General features: G+C 39.1%; 1 protein-coding gene and 1 long non-coding RNA gene across 3 annotated transcripts in view; both read right to left on the minus strand.

The window, feature by feature from the left end:
• Positions 1 to 19,152, minus strand: part of PSME4 (proteasome activator subunit 4) — a 111,692-nt gene that overhangs the window by 7,751 nt on the left and 84,789 nt on the right. The window contains exons 37-43 of one of the 2 annotated variants that reach the window (XM_081832017.1): positions 17,622 to 17,726; positions 16,983 to 17,074; positions 15,802 to 15,933; positions 15,228 to 15,436; positions 13,304 to 13,389; positions 1,620 to 1,748; positions 565 to 720 (exon numbers count right to left, since the gene is read on the minus strand). In XM_081832017.1, the coding sequence (XP_081688143.1) occupies positions 565 to 720; positions 1,620 to 1,748; positions 13,304 to 13,389; positions 15,228 to 15,436; positions 15,802 to 15,933; positions 16,983 to 17,074; positions 17,622 to 17,726 (909 nt within the window). The remainder of the gene's footprint in view (positions 1 to 564; positions 721 to 1,619; positions 1,749 to 13,303; positions 13,390 to 15,227; positions 15,437 to 15,801; positions 15,934 to 16,982; positions 17,075 to 17,621; positions 17,727 to 19,152) is intronic. The other variant, XM_081832018.1, reaches the window with a different exon arrangement.
• On the minus strand, positions 7,226 to 13,287 carry LOC145723662 (uncharacterized). The gene is made up of 3 exons (XR_014148898.1): positions 10,429 to 13,287; positions 8,468 to 10,220; positions 7,226 to 8,236 (listed from the first exon to the last, which is right to left on the minus strand). It is a non-coding gene; the product is annotated as an uncharacterized LOC145723662 (long non-coding RNA).

The raw sequence follows: 19,152 nt of genomic DNA on the forward strand, positions 1-19,152 counted from the left end.
TTGTGGGTAGATTTTTATTCTCTCTTTTTTTGAGAGAGAGTACAAGTGTGTACAAGGGTGGAGGGGGTGGGGCAGAGGGAGAGGGAGAGAGAGAATCTTAAGCAGGCTCCACGCCCAGCGCGGACCCTGATGTGGGGCTCAATCTCACAACCCCAAGATTATAATTTGAGCTGAAATCAAGAGTCAGATGCTTAACTAACTGAGCCACCCAGGCGCCCCTAGATTTTTATTCTCTTGAAACTGAAATTAGTCCTTTAGGAATTAGTAAGGTAAGTAAAATACTATCACCTGCAATTTCACATATAAGAAAACTTTGGTTCACAAATGTTGTCTGCCCAACTGCAAAGAGATGCCAGAATAACACCATGCCCAATGTTTGTTTCCATTTGTATAACAGGAAATCACGATTAGGGTATCAAAACTAATAATATAGGGTAATGTTAAAGTTACTTTTAATAATTTATGCTTTAAAAAACTCATCAGTGCATAAATACTTCTTAAAGGGGGGGCATGATGCTTTCTCTAAATGTATTAAATTTTGATTTGCTATATGTTAAGTTTTACCTCTAGTTGTTCATCCTCCAAAAGACTTATAACAAGCCACCTGATGTCTTTAACTGCATCTTCATTGTTTAGGAAAATAAAGAGGTTATAAAATACCATGGTCTGGAGGTAGGTCAGCACTGTATATCTAGCATGCCAAGAACTGCTTCTTGCTGTCTGTGAATGAGAATAAACAGAGACAATGGGAACAGTGCTGATGAGAGCAGGAGATGACAGACAGGAATGACACAAATCGTATCATCTTCTACTACAACTCTACTTTTACGGGCATGGTTAGAGCAAGCTCGTGTTATAGTTCCTTCTAAATAGAAGGTTGCATGAACTATTTCAGGTAAAGTTAGTTCTTCAGAATGGTTGAAAATAAAGGGTAAGGAACACATAGACAAAAGTCAACTTTAGAAGAAAATTATATTTAATACTCTGACTCCTCTAGGAGTTACACATTATTTTCTTTTACTTCATAGCAGGTAGCGGATTAAAAGCAATGACTGAGAACTGCTAAATTCCATCACAGAAACAAACAAACAAACAAACTGGGCTGTTAAAAAATGTTTTTCAGTGGTAACTCAACTTAAAAATCTGAAAACCATCGGAACAGGTCCACTTTTTATGTTATATAACACATGTAAGACCTGGGTATAGGCTGAGCACACAGTATACTAAAAATGCAGCCAGAAAATATACAATCACTTAGGTCTTTTTTCTTTCTTAAACCAGATTGGGAAATACAAGTGAATAAAACAAAGGGAAAATGGTAAAGGGAATGACCACTCCCCTTCCCTCATAAGCACTTTGCATCCAAGGTGCTTCACTAGCTTTCTGTGTATATAGGGAATTTGAATGATCTCCCCGGGGTCACAGAAGTTGGTGGCAGAGGCAGGTACAGAGTCTAGGTCTGTTTCTTTGGTCAATATGTATCTTCTCTCATACTAAAAGAAAAGTCAAAATGAAAAATAAATTTCTGGTACTGTGTGCACTACAGCTGACTTTGTGAAATTCTTAGAATGGGTAACCAAATTCTAACCAAAACACATAAATATTCGTTAGACACTTACTTGTTTTAGCACCTGAAGTACCAAAGGCACTTGATGAGGGTAAAGCAAGCCCTGAGACATTAGTGATAAACATAACTTTGCATCTCTTTTCAGTTCATCATAGCTATTGTCATTTTCCACTGGGGCAATCTAGAGAACAATAAAACAAACCGAAGAGAAAACTGAAATAACAGCCAATAAGTACAAAGGCATCCTTACATAAAAGAAATCACATTTTTTACTTTTAACAACTTCTATGGAAATTTTCAGATATGTACAAAACTAGGGAACAGTGCAAGGAGTCCCCATGAATCATTCACCTCTCCAACAACGACAAACACATAATCCCCCCATTTTTTGCCCATGTTTCCCCATCCCCTAATTAAATTATTTGAAGCAAATCCCAGACATATTTCACCCATGAATATTTTATTATGTATCTCTAAAAGATAAAGTCTCTTATTTTAAAAACCTGGAATGACATCAGCCATAAAAGTTCATTGCAGTTAAAATATAAAGTATACAGTAGTGTTCAAATTTCCTCCATTATTTTGTAATTGGTTGTTTGGAATCTGGTTCAACGTGATGATCACACACTGCATTTGGTTCATGTGGCTCTTAAATGTAAAAGATTCTATGAAAGATATATTTAAAAAAAAATTCTGAATTCTCCCTCTTTTAAAATTCCTTCCCCTTTGAAAAAAGGGTGCGGGAGGGCCTATTTGGTTTTGTAGGGTCCTCCACAGTGGCTTCCTTCTCTGACTGCATCCTTGTGGTGGCATTCATTGGCTCCAGTATGTCCTGTAAAGTAGCTGTTAGACCTAGAGGCTTGATTTTATTGAAGTCTAATTCTTTGAGCACAACATAAGTGGTGTGTACTTCCTTCACTTACGGTCAGTTTTCTCTGTCCGTGATGAACCATTACAAAAAAAGGTTTGCAAAATGGTGACACTCATTTCTTATTACCTGAAATACTTCATACAGAAAAGCCTCCCCTTCCTCAGTGGGTTTCCTTCCTATCCTCCAAAAGTGAACAATGAATTTTTAAAACAAGGTCATTATGAACTAATGAATTTCAACAAATTCAATGGTTTTAGTCTTACTGGTGTTTGAAATGGCTCCTGACTCCTTTAACACAACTGTTACATCCTTGGTTTCTGGTAGGACAATTATCCTGTACATTTCTGGGTCCTAACCTGAAATCGGCTTTTCCTCCACGGAGCCCTGGTTCTTCCAGCAGGAAATGATACCTAGAAACCGTAATCTGGGCACTACGGGCACTGATCACTACTAGGCTGATTACTAGTTATGGGTTTTTTGTGGCCAGAGCTAGGAAATAAGCATATTTTCTAAAGAAAAACAGATCATGAGATCATACTGGTATTTTCAAATTTAGGATTACTGAGGTTTTACTAAACAGCTGGACTTTTTTTTTAAAGATTTATTTATTTGAGAAACAGCACACATGTGTGCACAAGTAGGGATAAGGGCAGAGGGCCAGAATCTTCAAGCAGACTCCCAGCTGAGCGCGGAGCCCAACACAGATGATCCTACAACCCACGAGCCATTACCCGAGCAGAAATCAAGAGGCTCAACCAACTGAGCCACCCAGGCACCCAATAGCTGGATTTTTATATCTTGTTACTCATGCTAAAAATTTCGGTTCCTAATGTTAAAAAAGGAATAAGGCCAAAATGAAGTAACTTGCCCCCATCACTGCAAACTAAGACCTACGTGTAGTTTCAGTCATTCTGGTTGAGGGAATGTGACTTTCAATCAGTTAATTAGGAATTAACTGATTAGTAATAGTAAAATAAACCGCATGACAGACCCTTGCCTTGTCTGAAATAATCCTTTTTGTTTATGCCTTTCTTGTCCCATCCCATTTCTGCCTTTAAAAACCTCCATTTTGGGGGGCACCTGGGTGGCTCAGTCAGTTAAGTGTCTGCCTTCGGCTCAGGTCGTGATCCCAGGGTTCTGGGATGGAGTCCCACATCGGGCTCCCTGCTCCTCGGGGAGTCTGCTTCTCCCTCTCCCTCTGTTCCTCCCTACCCCCCACCCCCCCGCTCATTCTCAATCTCTCTCTCAAATAAATAAAATCTTCATATATATATATATATATATATAAAATACCATCTTCCATTTTGTACAGCTCCCTGGGGTCCTTTCCGTTTGCTACATGGGTACTGCCCAATTCATGAATCACTGAACAAAGCCAATAAGATCTTCGAATTTACTCTGATGATTTTTGTTTCTAACACTATTGACAATTATCATTTATTTGCTCTTTATTATATAATAGACATAGTAGCTTTATTCCAATATTAGAGGATGCAGTCCCCATAGGCATGTATGATTTTGTTTTAAAAGTCACTGCTCCGTATATTTATCCTTACAACCAGATACATAGTAAGGTGAGGTTCATTTGCTTTTTTTTTTTTTTTTTTTTAAAGGCAGGAGCGCCTGTCTGGCTTAGTCGGTGAAGCATGTGACTCTTGATCTTGCGCTCATTAGTTCCAGCCCCACTGAGTGTAGAGATTATAATACTTAAAAGGGGGGGGTAGTTTTCATTTAATTTTGTTTTATGATCATAAAAAGTATTTTTTAGGGCTCCAAAGAAAAATTGGTAAAATAAAGTATACTCAGACAGCCCTCTTTGTCCCCAGCCCTTAAATAAGTTGTCCTCTAAAACAATCTAAATATATTTCCTTGTTTCTTTTTAAAGTTTAGTTTTTTTTTTTAAAGATTTTATTTATTTATTTGACAGAGAGACACAGCGAGAGAAGGAACACAAGCAGGGGGAGTGGGAGAGGGAGAAGAAGGCTTCCCGCAGAGCAGGGAGCCCGATGCGGGGCTCGATCCCAGTACCCTGGGATCATGACCTGAGCCGAAGGCAGACGCGTAACGAATGAGCCACCCAGGCGCCCCTAAAGTCTAGTTTTAATATGGGGGCGCCTGTATGGCTCAGGTGGTTAAGCATCGACTTTTGATTTTAGCTCAGGTCTTGATCTCAGGGTTGTGAATTCAAGCCCTGTGCTGGGCTCCACGCGGGGAACAGAGCCTACTTAAAAACAAACAAACACCACCGCACCCACCCCCAAAGTTATAGTTTTAATATGGAAAAAAATTATTTTTCTCTAAAATGCTAAGGATTGTATCAACTTAGGTGAAATATTCAAAGCTTAGTATTACCAAATTTATTTGCATACCCATAACAAATGGGAACTTGGGGCGCCTGGGTGGCTCAGTTGGTTAAGCGACTGCCTTCGGCTCAGGTCATGATCCTGGATCCCGGGATCGAGTCCCGCATCGGGCTCCCTGCTCAGCGGGGAGTCTGCTTCTCCCTCTGACCCTCCTCCCTCTCATGCTCTCTTTCATTCTCTCTCTCTCAAATAAATAAATAAAATCTTTAAAAAAACAAACAAACAAACAAAAAAAAAACAAATGGGAACTTAACCATGCCTTTACTTTAACTATCCTTGTTTCCCCAAACTTCAGCCAGGCTCCTCTGAGCCCTCTTTTCATCCCTGGACCTACTGAGTCCAGTTGTATCAAGAATCCTGACATTTGAGGGCGCCTGGGTGGCTCAGTTGGTTAAGCGACTGCCTTCGGCTCAGGTCATGATCCTGGAGTCCCTGGATCGAGTCCCGCATCGGGCTCCCTGCTCGGCAGGGAGTCTGCTTCTCCCTCTGACCCTCCCCCCTCTCATGTGCTCTCTCATTCTCTCTCTCTCAAATAAATAAATCTTTAAAAAAAAGGGCGCCTGGGTGGCTCAGTTGGTTAAGCGACTGCCTGCGGCTCAGGTCATGATCCTGGAGTCCCGGGATCAAGTCCCACATCGGGCTCCCTGCTCGGCAGGGAGTCTGCTTCTCCCTCTGACCCTCCTCCCTCTCATGCTCTCTGTCTCTCATTCTCTCTCTCGCAAATAAATACAATCTAAAAAAAAAAAAAAAAGAATCCTGACATTTGAGAGAATTCCTAACCTCTGTACCTGATCCAGTTCCTCACCTCCACTTTTCGTGTGTGATCATCATGGACTGACTGCTTTCAGCAAGAATCCTGTCAAGTTAGTTTAGCAAGAATCCTCTATCTCCAAGCTGAGTATACTAATTCGCTGTGATAATCTGTCCAGTGTTTGATGGAAATAATTTCCCTTAGCAGACTTTACTGAAACAAGTACATGAGATTTCGTCTCAAATCAATGGAGAAAAGATAGATTATTGTGAAAATTAAGCTGCATCTTTATATCAATACTTTATATAAAAGTAACTATCAATTTTCTATCTTATACTGCAAATTTAAATGCAAAAGATAAAACCATAAAAATGTTAAAAGAAAAAAGAATTGTTTAAAGAAATAATCTTGGACTGGTATACTTCAAAACATCATTTAAAAATAAAGAAAATTATCAAAAACTAATGATGTAATGTATGGTGATTAACATAATAAAATAAAATTAAAAAAAGTAAAAATAAAGAAAATTATAAAAATGGAACTCTTATAACACAACAGAAAACTGGCAAAATACAGATAGCTGTCAAAAAAAATACAATTAGCCAATGTACAAGGAGACAGTCTCACTAAAGAAATACAATTAATTTTGCTTTATATTTTTTTAATTTATTTTATTTATCTTAAGCTCCAAGCCCAGTGTGAGGCTTGAACTCACAACCCTGAGATTAAGAGTTGTGAGGCGCCTGGGTGGCTCAGTCAGTTAAGCGGCTGCCTTCAGCTCAGGTCATGATCCCGGGGTCCTGGGATCGAGCCCTGCGTCAGGCTCCCTGCTCAGTGGAGAGTCTGCTTCTCCCTCTCTCTCTGCCTACTTGTGCTCTCTATCTCTCTGTCAAATAAATAAATAAAATCTTAAAAAAAAAAAAAAGAGTTGCAAGCTCTACCGAGTTGAGCCAGCCAAGCATCCCAAGAAGTACAATAATCTTTTTAAAAATTTATTTAACCATCAAAAATTTAAGGAATGTCAGGGTTTGTGGGAAAGAGAGAACACAAGACAGGCTCTTGGGAGGGCAGTATCCATTAAAATTACAAAAGCAAGCAGGTCTTTTACACGATAATTTTATATAGTAATTACCCTACAAATATATGCATATTTGCAAAAGACTGTTTTTAACAGCCAAAAACTGGGAATGACCAGTGATCTCCCACAGAAAATGGATTAAATAAATGATAATACAATGAGGTCATTAAAGAGAGGGGGGCAGCTATGTGAGAAGACGGTCATTCTATATCAGGCTCTAAAAATCAATTTGCAGAATGAAATAGTTCTGGTTTTTTTGCACAATCCCATACCTACACTAATGCAGTGTATACCACAGGTGTGCTCACAAGATCTAAAAAGATACACACCAAACAAACAAATCGAGGATAAAAATTATTACAAATACTGAACAGTCCAAATCCCCAGGCAATGTACATAGAATTGTTTTGTCATTTAATTCACCCACAATAAAAATGAGGTGATTTAGGGGCGCCTGGGTGGCTGAGTCGTTAAGCGTCTGCCTTCGGCTCAGGTCATGATCCCAGGGTCCTGGGATCGAGCCCTGCGTCGGGCTCCCTGCTCAGTGGAGAGCCTGCTTCTCCCTCTCCCACTCCCCCTGCTGGTGTTCCCTCTCCTGCTGTGTCTCTGTCTGTCAAATAAATAAAATCTTAAAAAAAAAAAAAGAGGTGATTTAGAGTTTGATTAGTTGAACTGTAGTATAAAAAAGAAGATATACTCATTTGCTGGAAGGCCTACCATTACCACCAGAAAAATTTAAGGTGACTCACTCATCTGTTTAATCAGCAGTCTTTCTTCCTACCATTCATGAAAAAAAATATGTTTTATGAATGAAATTAGGGCATAATGTTCTCATGTTAAGAAGAGGTTAAAATGTTCTACTAAAACCAGCAAAATCCTGAAATCCAACAGGTAAACTTCACTGTAAAGAATATCATGTTCCAAAGCAGCAAATTAACCATTATTAATTACTAGCACAGGATAACAATTTGTTTGGGCTAGACTACTTCTATGTGCCAATAAGATCAAAATCTCTTAGATATATTTAAGTTTTTATTTATTTGGTTAAGTAATCTCTACACCCCACAAGCCTGAGACCAAGAGTTGCATGCTCTTCCGACTGAGCCAGCCAGGTGCCCCAAAATCTCTGAGATATTTTACTTTCAGTGATTTTATCTATTAACAACATTATTGTTTGTGGAACGAAAACCTTTTTCTGTTACAGAGTAAAGCTTCTAAGTTTGGAAATTATTAGTTCATCTCAAGGAATAACATCTGTATTACTTTACTTGATCAGCAACTGCTCTGTAGTTAAGTTTATCTGAATCTTACCAATTCCAACTTTTTAATTTTCAACTTTAATATTTTCCCAAAAGCATTATTTTTCTTCCCAGATATGACTTTTATTTTTATTTTTTAAAAGATTTTATTTGACAGAGAGAGACACAGCGAGAGAGGGAACACAAGCAGGGGGAGCCGCAGAGAGAGGGAGAAGCAGGCCTCCCGCGGAGCAGGGAGCCCTATGTGGGGCTCGATCCCAGCACCCTGGGATCACGACCTGAGCCGAAGGCAGACGCTTAATGACTGAGCCACGCAGGTGCTCACCAGATATGACTTTTAAAATATTCTATGACTGTATTTTTTTTTTTTTAATATTTTTATTTATTTATTTGAGAGAGAGAATGAGACAGAGAGAGCATGAGAGGGGGGAGGGTCAGAGGGAGAAGCAGACTCCCTGCCGAGCAGGGAGCCCGATGTGGGACTCGATCCCGGGACTCCAGGATCATGACCTGAGCCGAAGGTAGTTGCTTAACCAACTGAGCCACCCAGGCGTCCCAGATATGACTTTTAAAAGAACACATGTGTACACTGTCATTATGTTCCAACTACCACATGTGTAGTTATAGAAAAACTAAGATCAGACAACCTTAAAGTTTGGGAATATTCAACTGGCACTGAAGGCGGTAGATTCTAGCCTTTTCATAAAAATATATGCTGTAATCTTCCTTCTGATATTGAAAATAAAGGAGGTAAAAATAAAAAAAAAGTCCCATGTACAACAACTTGGACAATTCTTAAAAGAATTATATGAGTGAAAAAAGACAATTACAAAAGGTCACATATCTCCATTTATATGACATTCTTGAAATGACAATTATAGAGATGGAGAACAAATCAGTGGTTGCCAGAGGATAGTGGTGGTGAGGGAGAGGAGCAAAGTGTGACTGTCACGGGGTAACACAGTGATTTTTGTGATGATGGGAGTATTTCTGTATCATGATCGTGTTGGTGGTTGCAGGCACCTATTTGTGTGATAGAATGACACAGAATTATACACATGTTGTACTGATTTTAATTTTCTGGTTTCGAAAATATAACTACTAGAGAAAAATGAGTCAAGCGGACGTGAAACCTCTTTGTAGTACCTTTGCAACTCCTGTGAATCCTTACTATTTCAAAATAAAAAGTTTGGGGAAGAAAGTCTGTGCCGATGAGATTCAGGGGCTTTCTTCAGGTACTGCTTATTCTTACCTTTTGCTTTCTGGCCATACTACAGGACAGACTGACATACACTGATTTGGGTTTTCCTTAAGACTTAAAGTAATAAGGGTGTTTTAAAGTCTGTTTGTAGCATAAATATGTGCATTTCCTTGCCAATATCCATCCCTCCTGCTGAAAACAGGCATTTTGATTAACTTTTGGAAATCATCCTTTTCTGTCATTTTGGTGGGTCAACCGAGGGATCATATTGCCTAGCCAAAGTGTAGTGAGAGACCCAAGCCTGGACAATGAGACTTTTTCTGGACCTCTGAAATCTTGAAGAGAGAAATGCAAGGAGACGTCACCTGATGAGGCTATTAGCTTCTGTTACCTAGGTCCCCTGGCAGCGAACTGCCTAGATATGTCTAAATAATCTAATTAATTTCCTCCTTCCACTGTCACAGACATTTGGTTTTCAGTGCTTGCAATTAAAGATCCTTAATTAATACTGTGATATACAAAAAGGAGATCTTAATCTTTCTTTTGCTTTGTTTTCACACAAATTGATTATTTTTGGTATATCACAGGTAAGATTTAACCGACATTAAATTTGTTAACCTGTACAAAATGCTGCCCTGTGTTAATATGTACAAAAATTTAGTTAGCAAAAGAACACTTTACAGGGTTTTCCTCTCCTCTAATTATTGAGAAAAAGGTTTTCTGAAGAAATACCATCAATGGCATGTAATTTTGTACCAGTTATAAAAACATCTGTAAATTTTTCTCTGAGTTTGACATATGCAAACTATTATTCTACAGTGGTGAGTTCTGATGAGCACTCAGGGAAGTTTGAAACTTAGGATAAAACACGTCCTCTCTTCTTCCCTGATCATTGGCATCTGAACTCTTTATTATTCCAAATTAAAATGCAGTTAAAGACCAGTAACAAAAATAATACGCAGTAATTGCAATATATACAAGTATTTTACACTGTGCTCTCTGCTTTACAGACATCTCATTTCATCCTTGCAACAACTCTGTGAGGGACTCTTCAACTAGAAAAGGCAAATAACTGCAACTTTCACTTTGATACAGATTTCAAGGTGGGTTTTTTTTGAATTGATATAAACCTGTTTTTTTTTTTTTTTAAGATTTTATTTATTTATTTGAGAGAGAGAGAATGAGAGACAGAGAGCATGAGAGGGAGGAGGGTCAGAGGGAGAAGCAGACTCCCTGCCGAGCAGGGAGCCCGATGCGGGACTCGATCCCGGGATTCCAGGATCATGACCTGAGCCGAAGGCAGTCGCCCAACCGAGCCACCCAGGCGCCCCTATAAACCTGCTTTTTATGGGATAGGATATATAATACTTCATTTAGAATCTACAACGCACCTCAAGTGTGTCTTAAAACAGAATTTCTGATCTCATCTCCAACTATTTCTGAGTGCCTCCCACAGTTTAACAAGCAACAACTTGCTTTTAGACTCCTTTCTTTATCCCCATTCTACACAGCTGATCTGCCTGCAAAGCAGCTGTTCATCTGTGCTATGGTGTCTTTGTACCCCACACCCCATTCACCATGATGGCCTAAAGCAGATTCTCAGCCTCACTATCTGTAGATCCAGGCGAAATGTTAGGCCTGTCATAAGCAATTCACATAATACAGCTTTCTAATGATTTAAGTTTTTATAAATTTCATGTGGATTCAAAACATCCTTCTAAAGGGAAAAATGAAGGGGGGGGAATCGGAGGGGGAGACGAACCATGAGAGACTATGGACTCTGAGAAACAAACTGAGGGTTCTAGAGGGGAGGGGGGTAGGGGGATGGGTTAGCCTGGTGATGGGTATTAAAGAGGGCACATATTGAATGGAGCACTGGGTGTTCTACGCAAACAATGAATCATGGAACATTACATCAAAAACTAATGATGTAATGTATGGTGATTAACATATCACAATAAAATAAAAAAAAGAAAAAAATCCTTCTATCAACCTCACTCTCATATATCTGCTTTCTGATTTTTTTTTTTAAAGATTTTATTTTTAAGTAATCTCTATTTCACTCAAAAAAAAAAAAAGAAGAGAAAAGAAAAAATTAGGGGTGCCTGGCTGGCTCAGTCAGAAGGATGTGCAACCCTTGATCTCGGAGTTGTGAGTGTGAGTGAAAGAAGGGGGTAAACGCCAACTATCCCAACATTGACTACACATTACCCATTTATGGACATATGAGATCATGTTCTGTATCCACTGTGTATGTGGCAGTGGAAAAAAGCTGAAGCACCACTGCCCTAAAGACACACTCAACAAACCCTATTTACCACCAAGGACCTAAAAGTAACAAGGATCTCTATACACTAATAACTACTGTCCGCTCTTATATCCCAAAAGATCCCAGAGGTACCCATGGGTATCCGGCCCTGCACAGCATTCTTAAAAGTATTTTAGTGGTGAATCCTTTGGAAATTACAAGTTATTATTATTATTATTTAAGGTTTTAGTTATTTGAAAGAGATTGAGGAGAAGAGAGAGCACGAGCACGATGAGAAGCGGACTCCCTGCCGAGAAGCGAGCCCGATGTGGGACTGATCTCGGAGTCCGGGGATCATGACCTGAGCTGAAGGCAGCCGTTTAACTCACTGAGCCACCCAGGCACCCCCTAGAGTTATCTCTCTGAGATTTCCTGAAGACAAAGTATACTGTGGCAAATCCAAAGTTTAGCATACCATTTGCTAAGACACAGTACCAAGGGTGCTCCTTCTTAAATGATAACGGCACCGAACAGTAACTCTCAAGTAGTGGTGATGTTTGCGCCAAGCCTTCCAAATGTGACTGTTTTGCGAACCACAGCACGACTGCAAACTAAAACTGTGACAACCAATATATTGATCTGTGACCTTAGTTTTATTAGCTTCATCATTTGCCTAGATGAGGAATTAGAACTACCTCAGGCTATACCTTTCATCAATTCAAATCAAACTTCAGTGTCTTCATAGGATTACCAGAAACAAGCTACTTCTGCGGATATTTGTTAAAAGTGATTACAGGGGCGCCTGGGTGGCTCAGTCGGTTAAGCAGCTGCCTTAGGCTCAGGTCATGGTCCCAGGGTCCTGGGATCGAGCCCCGCATCGGGCTCCCTGCTCAGCGGGGAGCCTGATTCTCCCTCTCCCTCTGCCTGCCACTCTGCCTACTTGTGCTCTCTCTCTGTCAAATAAATAAATAAAAAATATCTTTAAAAAAAACAAAACTATTAAAAAATAATAATAAGAAGAAAATAAAAGCAATTACAGTCCCATTTAACACCATAAAGTAAATACAAATACTGTATGTATAAGTACAATATATAATACATCTTCAGATTTATTATACACTGAATAAAACAAATCAGAAATAGCTATATTAAAAAAATGTCACTATGGCTTTATTTTTTTTTAGCTATCAATATCTTCCTGAACTATTACTTGGATATTGGTTATCAGTGCAACAGTGCTGTCTGGGGCGCCTGGGTGGCTCAGTTGGTTAAGCGACTGCCTTGGGCTCAGGTCATGATCTCAGGGTCCTGGGATCGAGCCCCGCATCGGGCTCCCTGCTCAGCGGGAAGCCTGCTTCTCCCTCTCCCACTCCTGCTTATGTTCCCTCTCTCGCTGTCTCTATCAAATAAAGAAATAAAACAAACAAAAAAAACCCAATGCTCTGTCTGTAAACTTTTCGTATATCTGTCAAGATCTTAGTCTTACCTAATACTAAAAAGATTATTTCAACAAATATTAAACTGCTAATACCTCATGATTCTCCTGTGACTATTCTACTTCTTAGCGATCCAACCAAGTCACCCACACAGTCTGAAAAACTATTCACCATCAGATGATAAATATAAATTCCCGGTGAAGATCAGAAGGGGATGCATTCTTTTATTCTTTCCAAGTTTCCAACTGTTAAATTCCAGTTAGTTAACACAGGGGGATGCATTCTTTTTTTAACATTTTTTTTTTTAAGATTTATTTATTTATTTATTTATTTGAGAGAGCGAGAATGAGTGTACATGAGAGGGGGGAGGGTCAGAGGGAGAAGCAGACTCCCCACTGAGCAGGGAGCCCAATGCGGGACTCGATCCCGGGACTCCAGGATCATGACCTGAGCCAAAGGCAGTTGCTTAACCAAGTGAGCCACCCAGGCGCCCAGGGGGATGCATTCTTAATTTCAGCCATAAACTTACCTTAAAAAACAAAGGGAGAAGCTGAAGTTGTTCTGTGACTGCTGTAGAGAAGGATCTTCCTGCACTAGCCATCAGCCATTTCAATACTATTTGAAAACAAACACGCAGAATCAGTCTTTGCTATGGAGTCAGAGAGCACAAAATAGAGTAACATTGTGGTGCTAATGTCAGAGAGCCACTCCAATAGCTCTGCTAACTAACTCTTCAATGTTGAGAAAGACATCAGCTATGTTACTTCATAAATTTGACACTAAACAGCATTATGACAGGAACCACAATAAAGGGTGTCAAAAACTAGGGTACTGAAGTCACTCTCAAAAAATGAATCAACAAATTAACAGCCTAACTAAATACCAACACCAACTACAAATTAACCTGCAATAATCCCAATGTAGCAAAAATGATAACTGAGTTGTTTATACTTAGAATGCTTGAAAAAACTTTAAATACAGAAACAACAGGACAGCCCCAATAACCAAGACAATTTTGAAAAAGAACAAAGTTGGGGGACTCACACATCCAGATTTCAAAACTTACTACAAACTACAGTAATCAAAATAGTGTGGCACTGACATAAGGACAGACATACAGACCAACGGAATAAACTAGCGTCCAGAAATAAACCCTCACACATATGGCTAAGTACTTTTCAGAAGAGTGCCAAGACTATTCAATATAGAAATAACAGTCTTTTCAACAAATGGTGCTGGGAAACTGGACATGCTTGAGCAAAAAAACAAAGCTGACCCTTAACTTACATTATATATAAAAATTAACTCAGACTGAATTAAAGATCTAAACTTAAGAACTAAAAGTTACAAAACTCTTAGACAGAAACTTAAGGGAAAAACTTCGTGACACTGGATTTGGCAATGATTTCTTGGATATGACACCAAAAGCAAAGGCCACAAAAGAAAAAATAAATTCGACTTCATCAAAATTAAAAACTTTTGTGCATCAAAGGATACTATCAAGACAGTGAAAAGACAACCCACCGAATAAGAAAATATTTGCAAATCATTTATCAGATAAGGGGCTGATATCATTAAAATATAAAGAACTATAACTCAACAACAACACTAACCACCTAATTCAAAACCTGGCAAGGGACGTCAAGAGACAATTCTCCAGAGATTAAAAAAAAAGGCAAATAAGCAAATGAAAAGATGTTTAACCACTAATCATTTAGGGAAATGCAAATCAAAACCATGGGTATCTTCACACTCATTTGGATGGTTGTTTAAGTCGTAAAAACAGAAAACAAGTATTGGCATGAGTATGAAAAAATTGCAACCCTCTTGTACTGCTGGTTGGAAAGTAAAATGGTGCAGCTACTGGGGAAAATAGCTTGGTGGCTCTTAAAAAAGTTAAACAGAGAATTACCATATGGTCCAGCAATTCTACTTCAATAGCCCAAAGAACTGAAAACGGACTCAAAACAGGTAACGTCTACATCACTGCTCACAGCAGCACTATTCACAGTAGCCAAGAGGCACAAACGACCTAAATGTCCATTAACAGATAAATGGATAAATAATGAAAACACCATGTAAAGTTAAAAAGCCCGACATAAAAGGACAATTACTGTACGATTCCCCTTATATGAAGTACCCAGAATTGGCAAATTCAGAGACATAGTAGAACGGTGGCTGCCGGGGGTGGGTGGGACAGACTGTAACAGATTAATGGGGACAGAGCTTCAGTGTTGCAAGATGAAGAGTGCTGGCGATGGACCACGGCGATGGCTGTACAGCAATGCCAATGTATTTAACGCTGCCCAACTGTAAACTTTGTATTATGTTCGTGTTACCACAAAAAAAAACACCCCAAAGGATAATCTAAATAAATGTCTATTTTGTTTTGTTTTTCCCCTGGTAATAACTGTCTGTTTCTAAGCAAGTTCCTATTAATTTTAGCCACTCACTAGTTTTTAAGAGTTTAATGCCCTGAGTTCGCTCATCTTCTTCAACAATTCCATTTTCTTCCATAACATGGTTCTGAATTTCTTCATCTACATCCATGAGGGGTTTCAATTTCTCTAGAATTCGAGCAGTAAACTCAGGGACCCGTGGGGATGCTGTTGGTGCAGTGTTTGGCAAAGAAACATCGATCATAAATATGTAGGTCAGCACACTGTAAAATGAAATATGTAGAGTGAGAAGAGAAGCCATGTTATCAATAAAACTAAGGTTCAAAAGCGATGACCCAACCAAAGTAAATATCTGAACGATGACTCCTGGAGAGTCTCTTGCGCTGTGCCCGTAATTCGCAGGCACCTAGAACTGGCCAAATGTTCACCTCTGGCTCGTGAGCTCACTGCTGTTCTATTTTACATCAGAGCCTCTTGTCTAGTGTCCCAAACACAATATAAAACAAAATTTGAAGAAGAGAACCCATGACACTCAACAGTAACATAACCAGTATATACTATTAGATATTAAAATTTAATAAAAAAGAACTCAAGAAGTATACCATACCACAGGGAGAAGAATACCTACCTCCCTATTCTTTCCCTGACATTTTTGTAAACCTGGGTGAGTTTGGGTTCCAAGTACTTCAGTAGTCTGTGCAACAGCTCAGGTACCCTCCACTCTTGCTGGGCAAGGCCACCTTGCAGTACATAGAGTCGACTAGAATTAAAGCACAGCAGAGTTAGAGCCCTTCCCTGCCTTTACGTATGACAGTATAGACTAATGGAGTCTGTATTCTACTGAAAATTGCTACATTTTCTCACCTAATATTAAAACCGACAACTCAAAACAGCACCTTTATGAAGATCTTATTTTTACTGCATCATTTTCGCTGTATTCTCATTTTCTCTCTATTCCCACACAATCAAGAGAAATACTGACTTGAGAATACTCGTTGATTTCTTTTTTTTTTCCCCAAGGTTTTATTTATTTGAGAGAGAGAAACACAGCTAGAGAGGGAACACGAGCAGGGGGAGTGGGAGAGGGAGGAGCAGGGAGCCCGATGCGGGACTCTATCCCAAGACTCTGGGATCATGACCTGAGCCAAAGGCAGACGCTTAACGGCTGAGCCACACAGGTGCCCCTACTCACTGATTTCTAAGCATCAGAACCTTCCCCACTAATTAATAACAACAATAACTTATTCTTTATGTTAATAGGATTACCTAGATTTCCTTTTCTAGCCTACTAATTTTTTCCAACTCCTTTTATCCCAGCAAGAATATTTTTCCTTGAACGGTTACTGTTTTTTCCTAATAAGGAAGAGTGAAAAAAACGAGACAATGTGATGAGGAAGTTAGTATTGTCCTGGTATAAAAAAGCCGTTTCCGCTCCCTGCTCGGCGGGAAGCCTGCTTCTCCCTCTCCCACTCCCCCTGCTTGTGTTCCCTCTCTCGCTCTCTCTGTCAAATAAATAAATAAAATCTTTAAAAAAAAAAAAAAAGCCGATTCCAAGAGGGAGAAGGCTGAATCTAAATTATGTTCGAATTGCTCAGGTTGTCTCCATTTCTACTTCTTCCCAATTGAGAAATAACTCTACTTAGTATCATAAATTGTACTGAATTGGTTCACTCATCTCTCAGAAGAAAATAGTTACATTATCAGGCCTTCAGGAGTGTAGACAGTTCACTTCCATTTACACATCAAGAGCAAAGCTGTTATCTTTTGTTGCAAAATCTTTTGTTAACCTTCTAAATTCTTTTTATTTACCATGCATCTACAAAGGATCCTCCTTCACCACTCAATGGTGATTCTAACAGCAGCTCAAAAAGCCAATGAAGTTTCCGGGGATCTCTGCTTTCCTGTGTTGAAAATATAAAATAATAATTAAAACAGGGGTCCTATAATTCTGTACATAAATCAGATCCTGTTATTTTAGTATTATAAATAAATATAAGGGAAGAAAATCACAGTAAAACTTGTAGGTTAGTCAAACCCAAGTATTATAGTTCATGTTAGGAAGGCTGATAGTAAGGAAATTATTGTTAGCTAAAGGGACTGTCTTTAAAAGAAAGCATACAAGCTATAGACATATTTAGTGTGGAAAATAACACCTACTTTGTATCATCTGGCTTTTACTATATGTAAGTTACATTTCCAGATACATGATATGATTTGCCATTTAATCTAAGAATACATTACCATGACAGAGAAGATGTAATAATCACTTAAGAGTTACCACTCAAGGCTTATTTGAAAGGCTAAACAGAACCATCTTTAATTATATAAGATGACAAAACTATGAGGAAAATTTCAAGACTCAAGAGGTATAATGAGATCTCACAGATTTTGAGAAAAGGTATGGGACAGTTTAAATAGATCAGTTAAACACAAAAAAGCAGAACTTACACAGGATGTTGCTATACAAGTTCCCCAGTCGTTGTAAGTTTCTACCGTAATATTGGACAATGCTGTTCTAAGCAGTGGGCAAAGAAGCTGCCAAAGCTTCTCCACCTACTCAAAACAAAATATATGGGGAAAAGTTAATGATACTCAGAATATTTTTCTTCAACTGTCTTTTCCTGGAAATACACACATACAAACACATGACCTGATACTTATTTAAATTATTTCTTGGGACACCCAAATAATCTAGGAAAGTAACTTCACCGTATTATCATCATACCCACATATAAAAGTGAATTTTTTTCCCCAAAAAATTATTCAGAAAAGAGGAGACACCTTATATGGTTCCTTACAAAATCTTCTTTACTACTGAAAAGATTTTCTTTTAAAAATTCTGAGTAACAAAGTACACTGGAGTGAAACAAAACCTCAATCATTTTGTAAGTTTCACAGCTTACTGACGTCACTTGGTTAAGTCCTAATATAGGAAGCAATGACTTTTTAATACAACTTAGTATTAGCCTGGAGTATAATCTTCAAATTCCAAGTTTTGGATTACTATAAATAGCCTTTAAAAAGTGTTCAGTTATAGGGCGCCTGGGTGGCTCAGTTGGTTAAGCGACTGCCTTCGGCTCAGGTCATGATCCTGGAGTCCCTGGATCGAGTCCCGCATCGGGCTCCCTGCTTGGCAGGGAGTCTGCTTCTCCCTCTGACCCTCCCGACCCTCCCCCCTCTCATGCTCTCTGTCTCTCAGTCTCTCTCTCAAATAAATAAATAAAATCTTAAAAAAAAAAAAAGTGTTCAGTTATACAGGGATTGTGAATATATGTGTACAGATGCTTCTCAGTCTATTGAGAATACAAATCTCCTTGAGATCTTGATAAAATGCAGATTCTGATTCATTAGATCAAGGTGGGACCTGAGATCCTATTTTTCTAACAAGCTCCCAAGTGATGCCCATGCTGCAGGTCCATGGACTGGCACTTTAGTCAAAAGGACCTATATAGGACAAATGAGGAGGGAGGGCTTGGGATAAAATTTCCAGTGGTAGCACCAGGCGTTGAGGAGGAGGCGGAGGGGGAAGAGGGTGAGGAGGGAGAGGAGAGGGAAAGGGAGGAGAGCAGAAAAACTGTATCTTAAACAACTTACAAAGAAAGAAGAGGTGTTCTGGAAAAGAGGTAACTAAAAAATGACAGAGACTGGATGACAAGGATATGTGTGACATGTTTAAACAAAACTGTTTCATGTCATGTGGGCAAGAAAAAGGCAATATTACATATCAACAAATACTTCTATCTAATAAGTAGAACTAAATTAATATATTAAAAAAGCGTTCAGGGCGCCTGGGTGGCTCAGTTGGTTAAGCGACTGCCTTCAGCTCAGGTCATGATCCCAGGGTCCTGGGATCGAGTCCCGCATCGGGCTCCCTGCTCTGCAGGGAGCCTGCTTCTCCCTCTCCCACTCCCCCTGCTTGTGTTCCCTCTCTCACTGTGTCTCTCTCTGTCAAATAAATAAATAAAATCTTTAAAAAAAA

This window comes from Leptonychotes weddellii, chromosome 10, assembly GCF_054177405.1.
Source record: "Leptonychotes weddellii isolate Sample4059 chromosome 10, ASM5417740v2, whole genome shotgun sequence".
In the NCBI taxonomy this organism is placed as follows: Eukaryota; Metazoa; Chordata; class Mammalia; order Carnivora; family Phocidae; genus Leptonychotes; species Leptonychotes weddellii.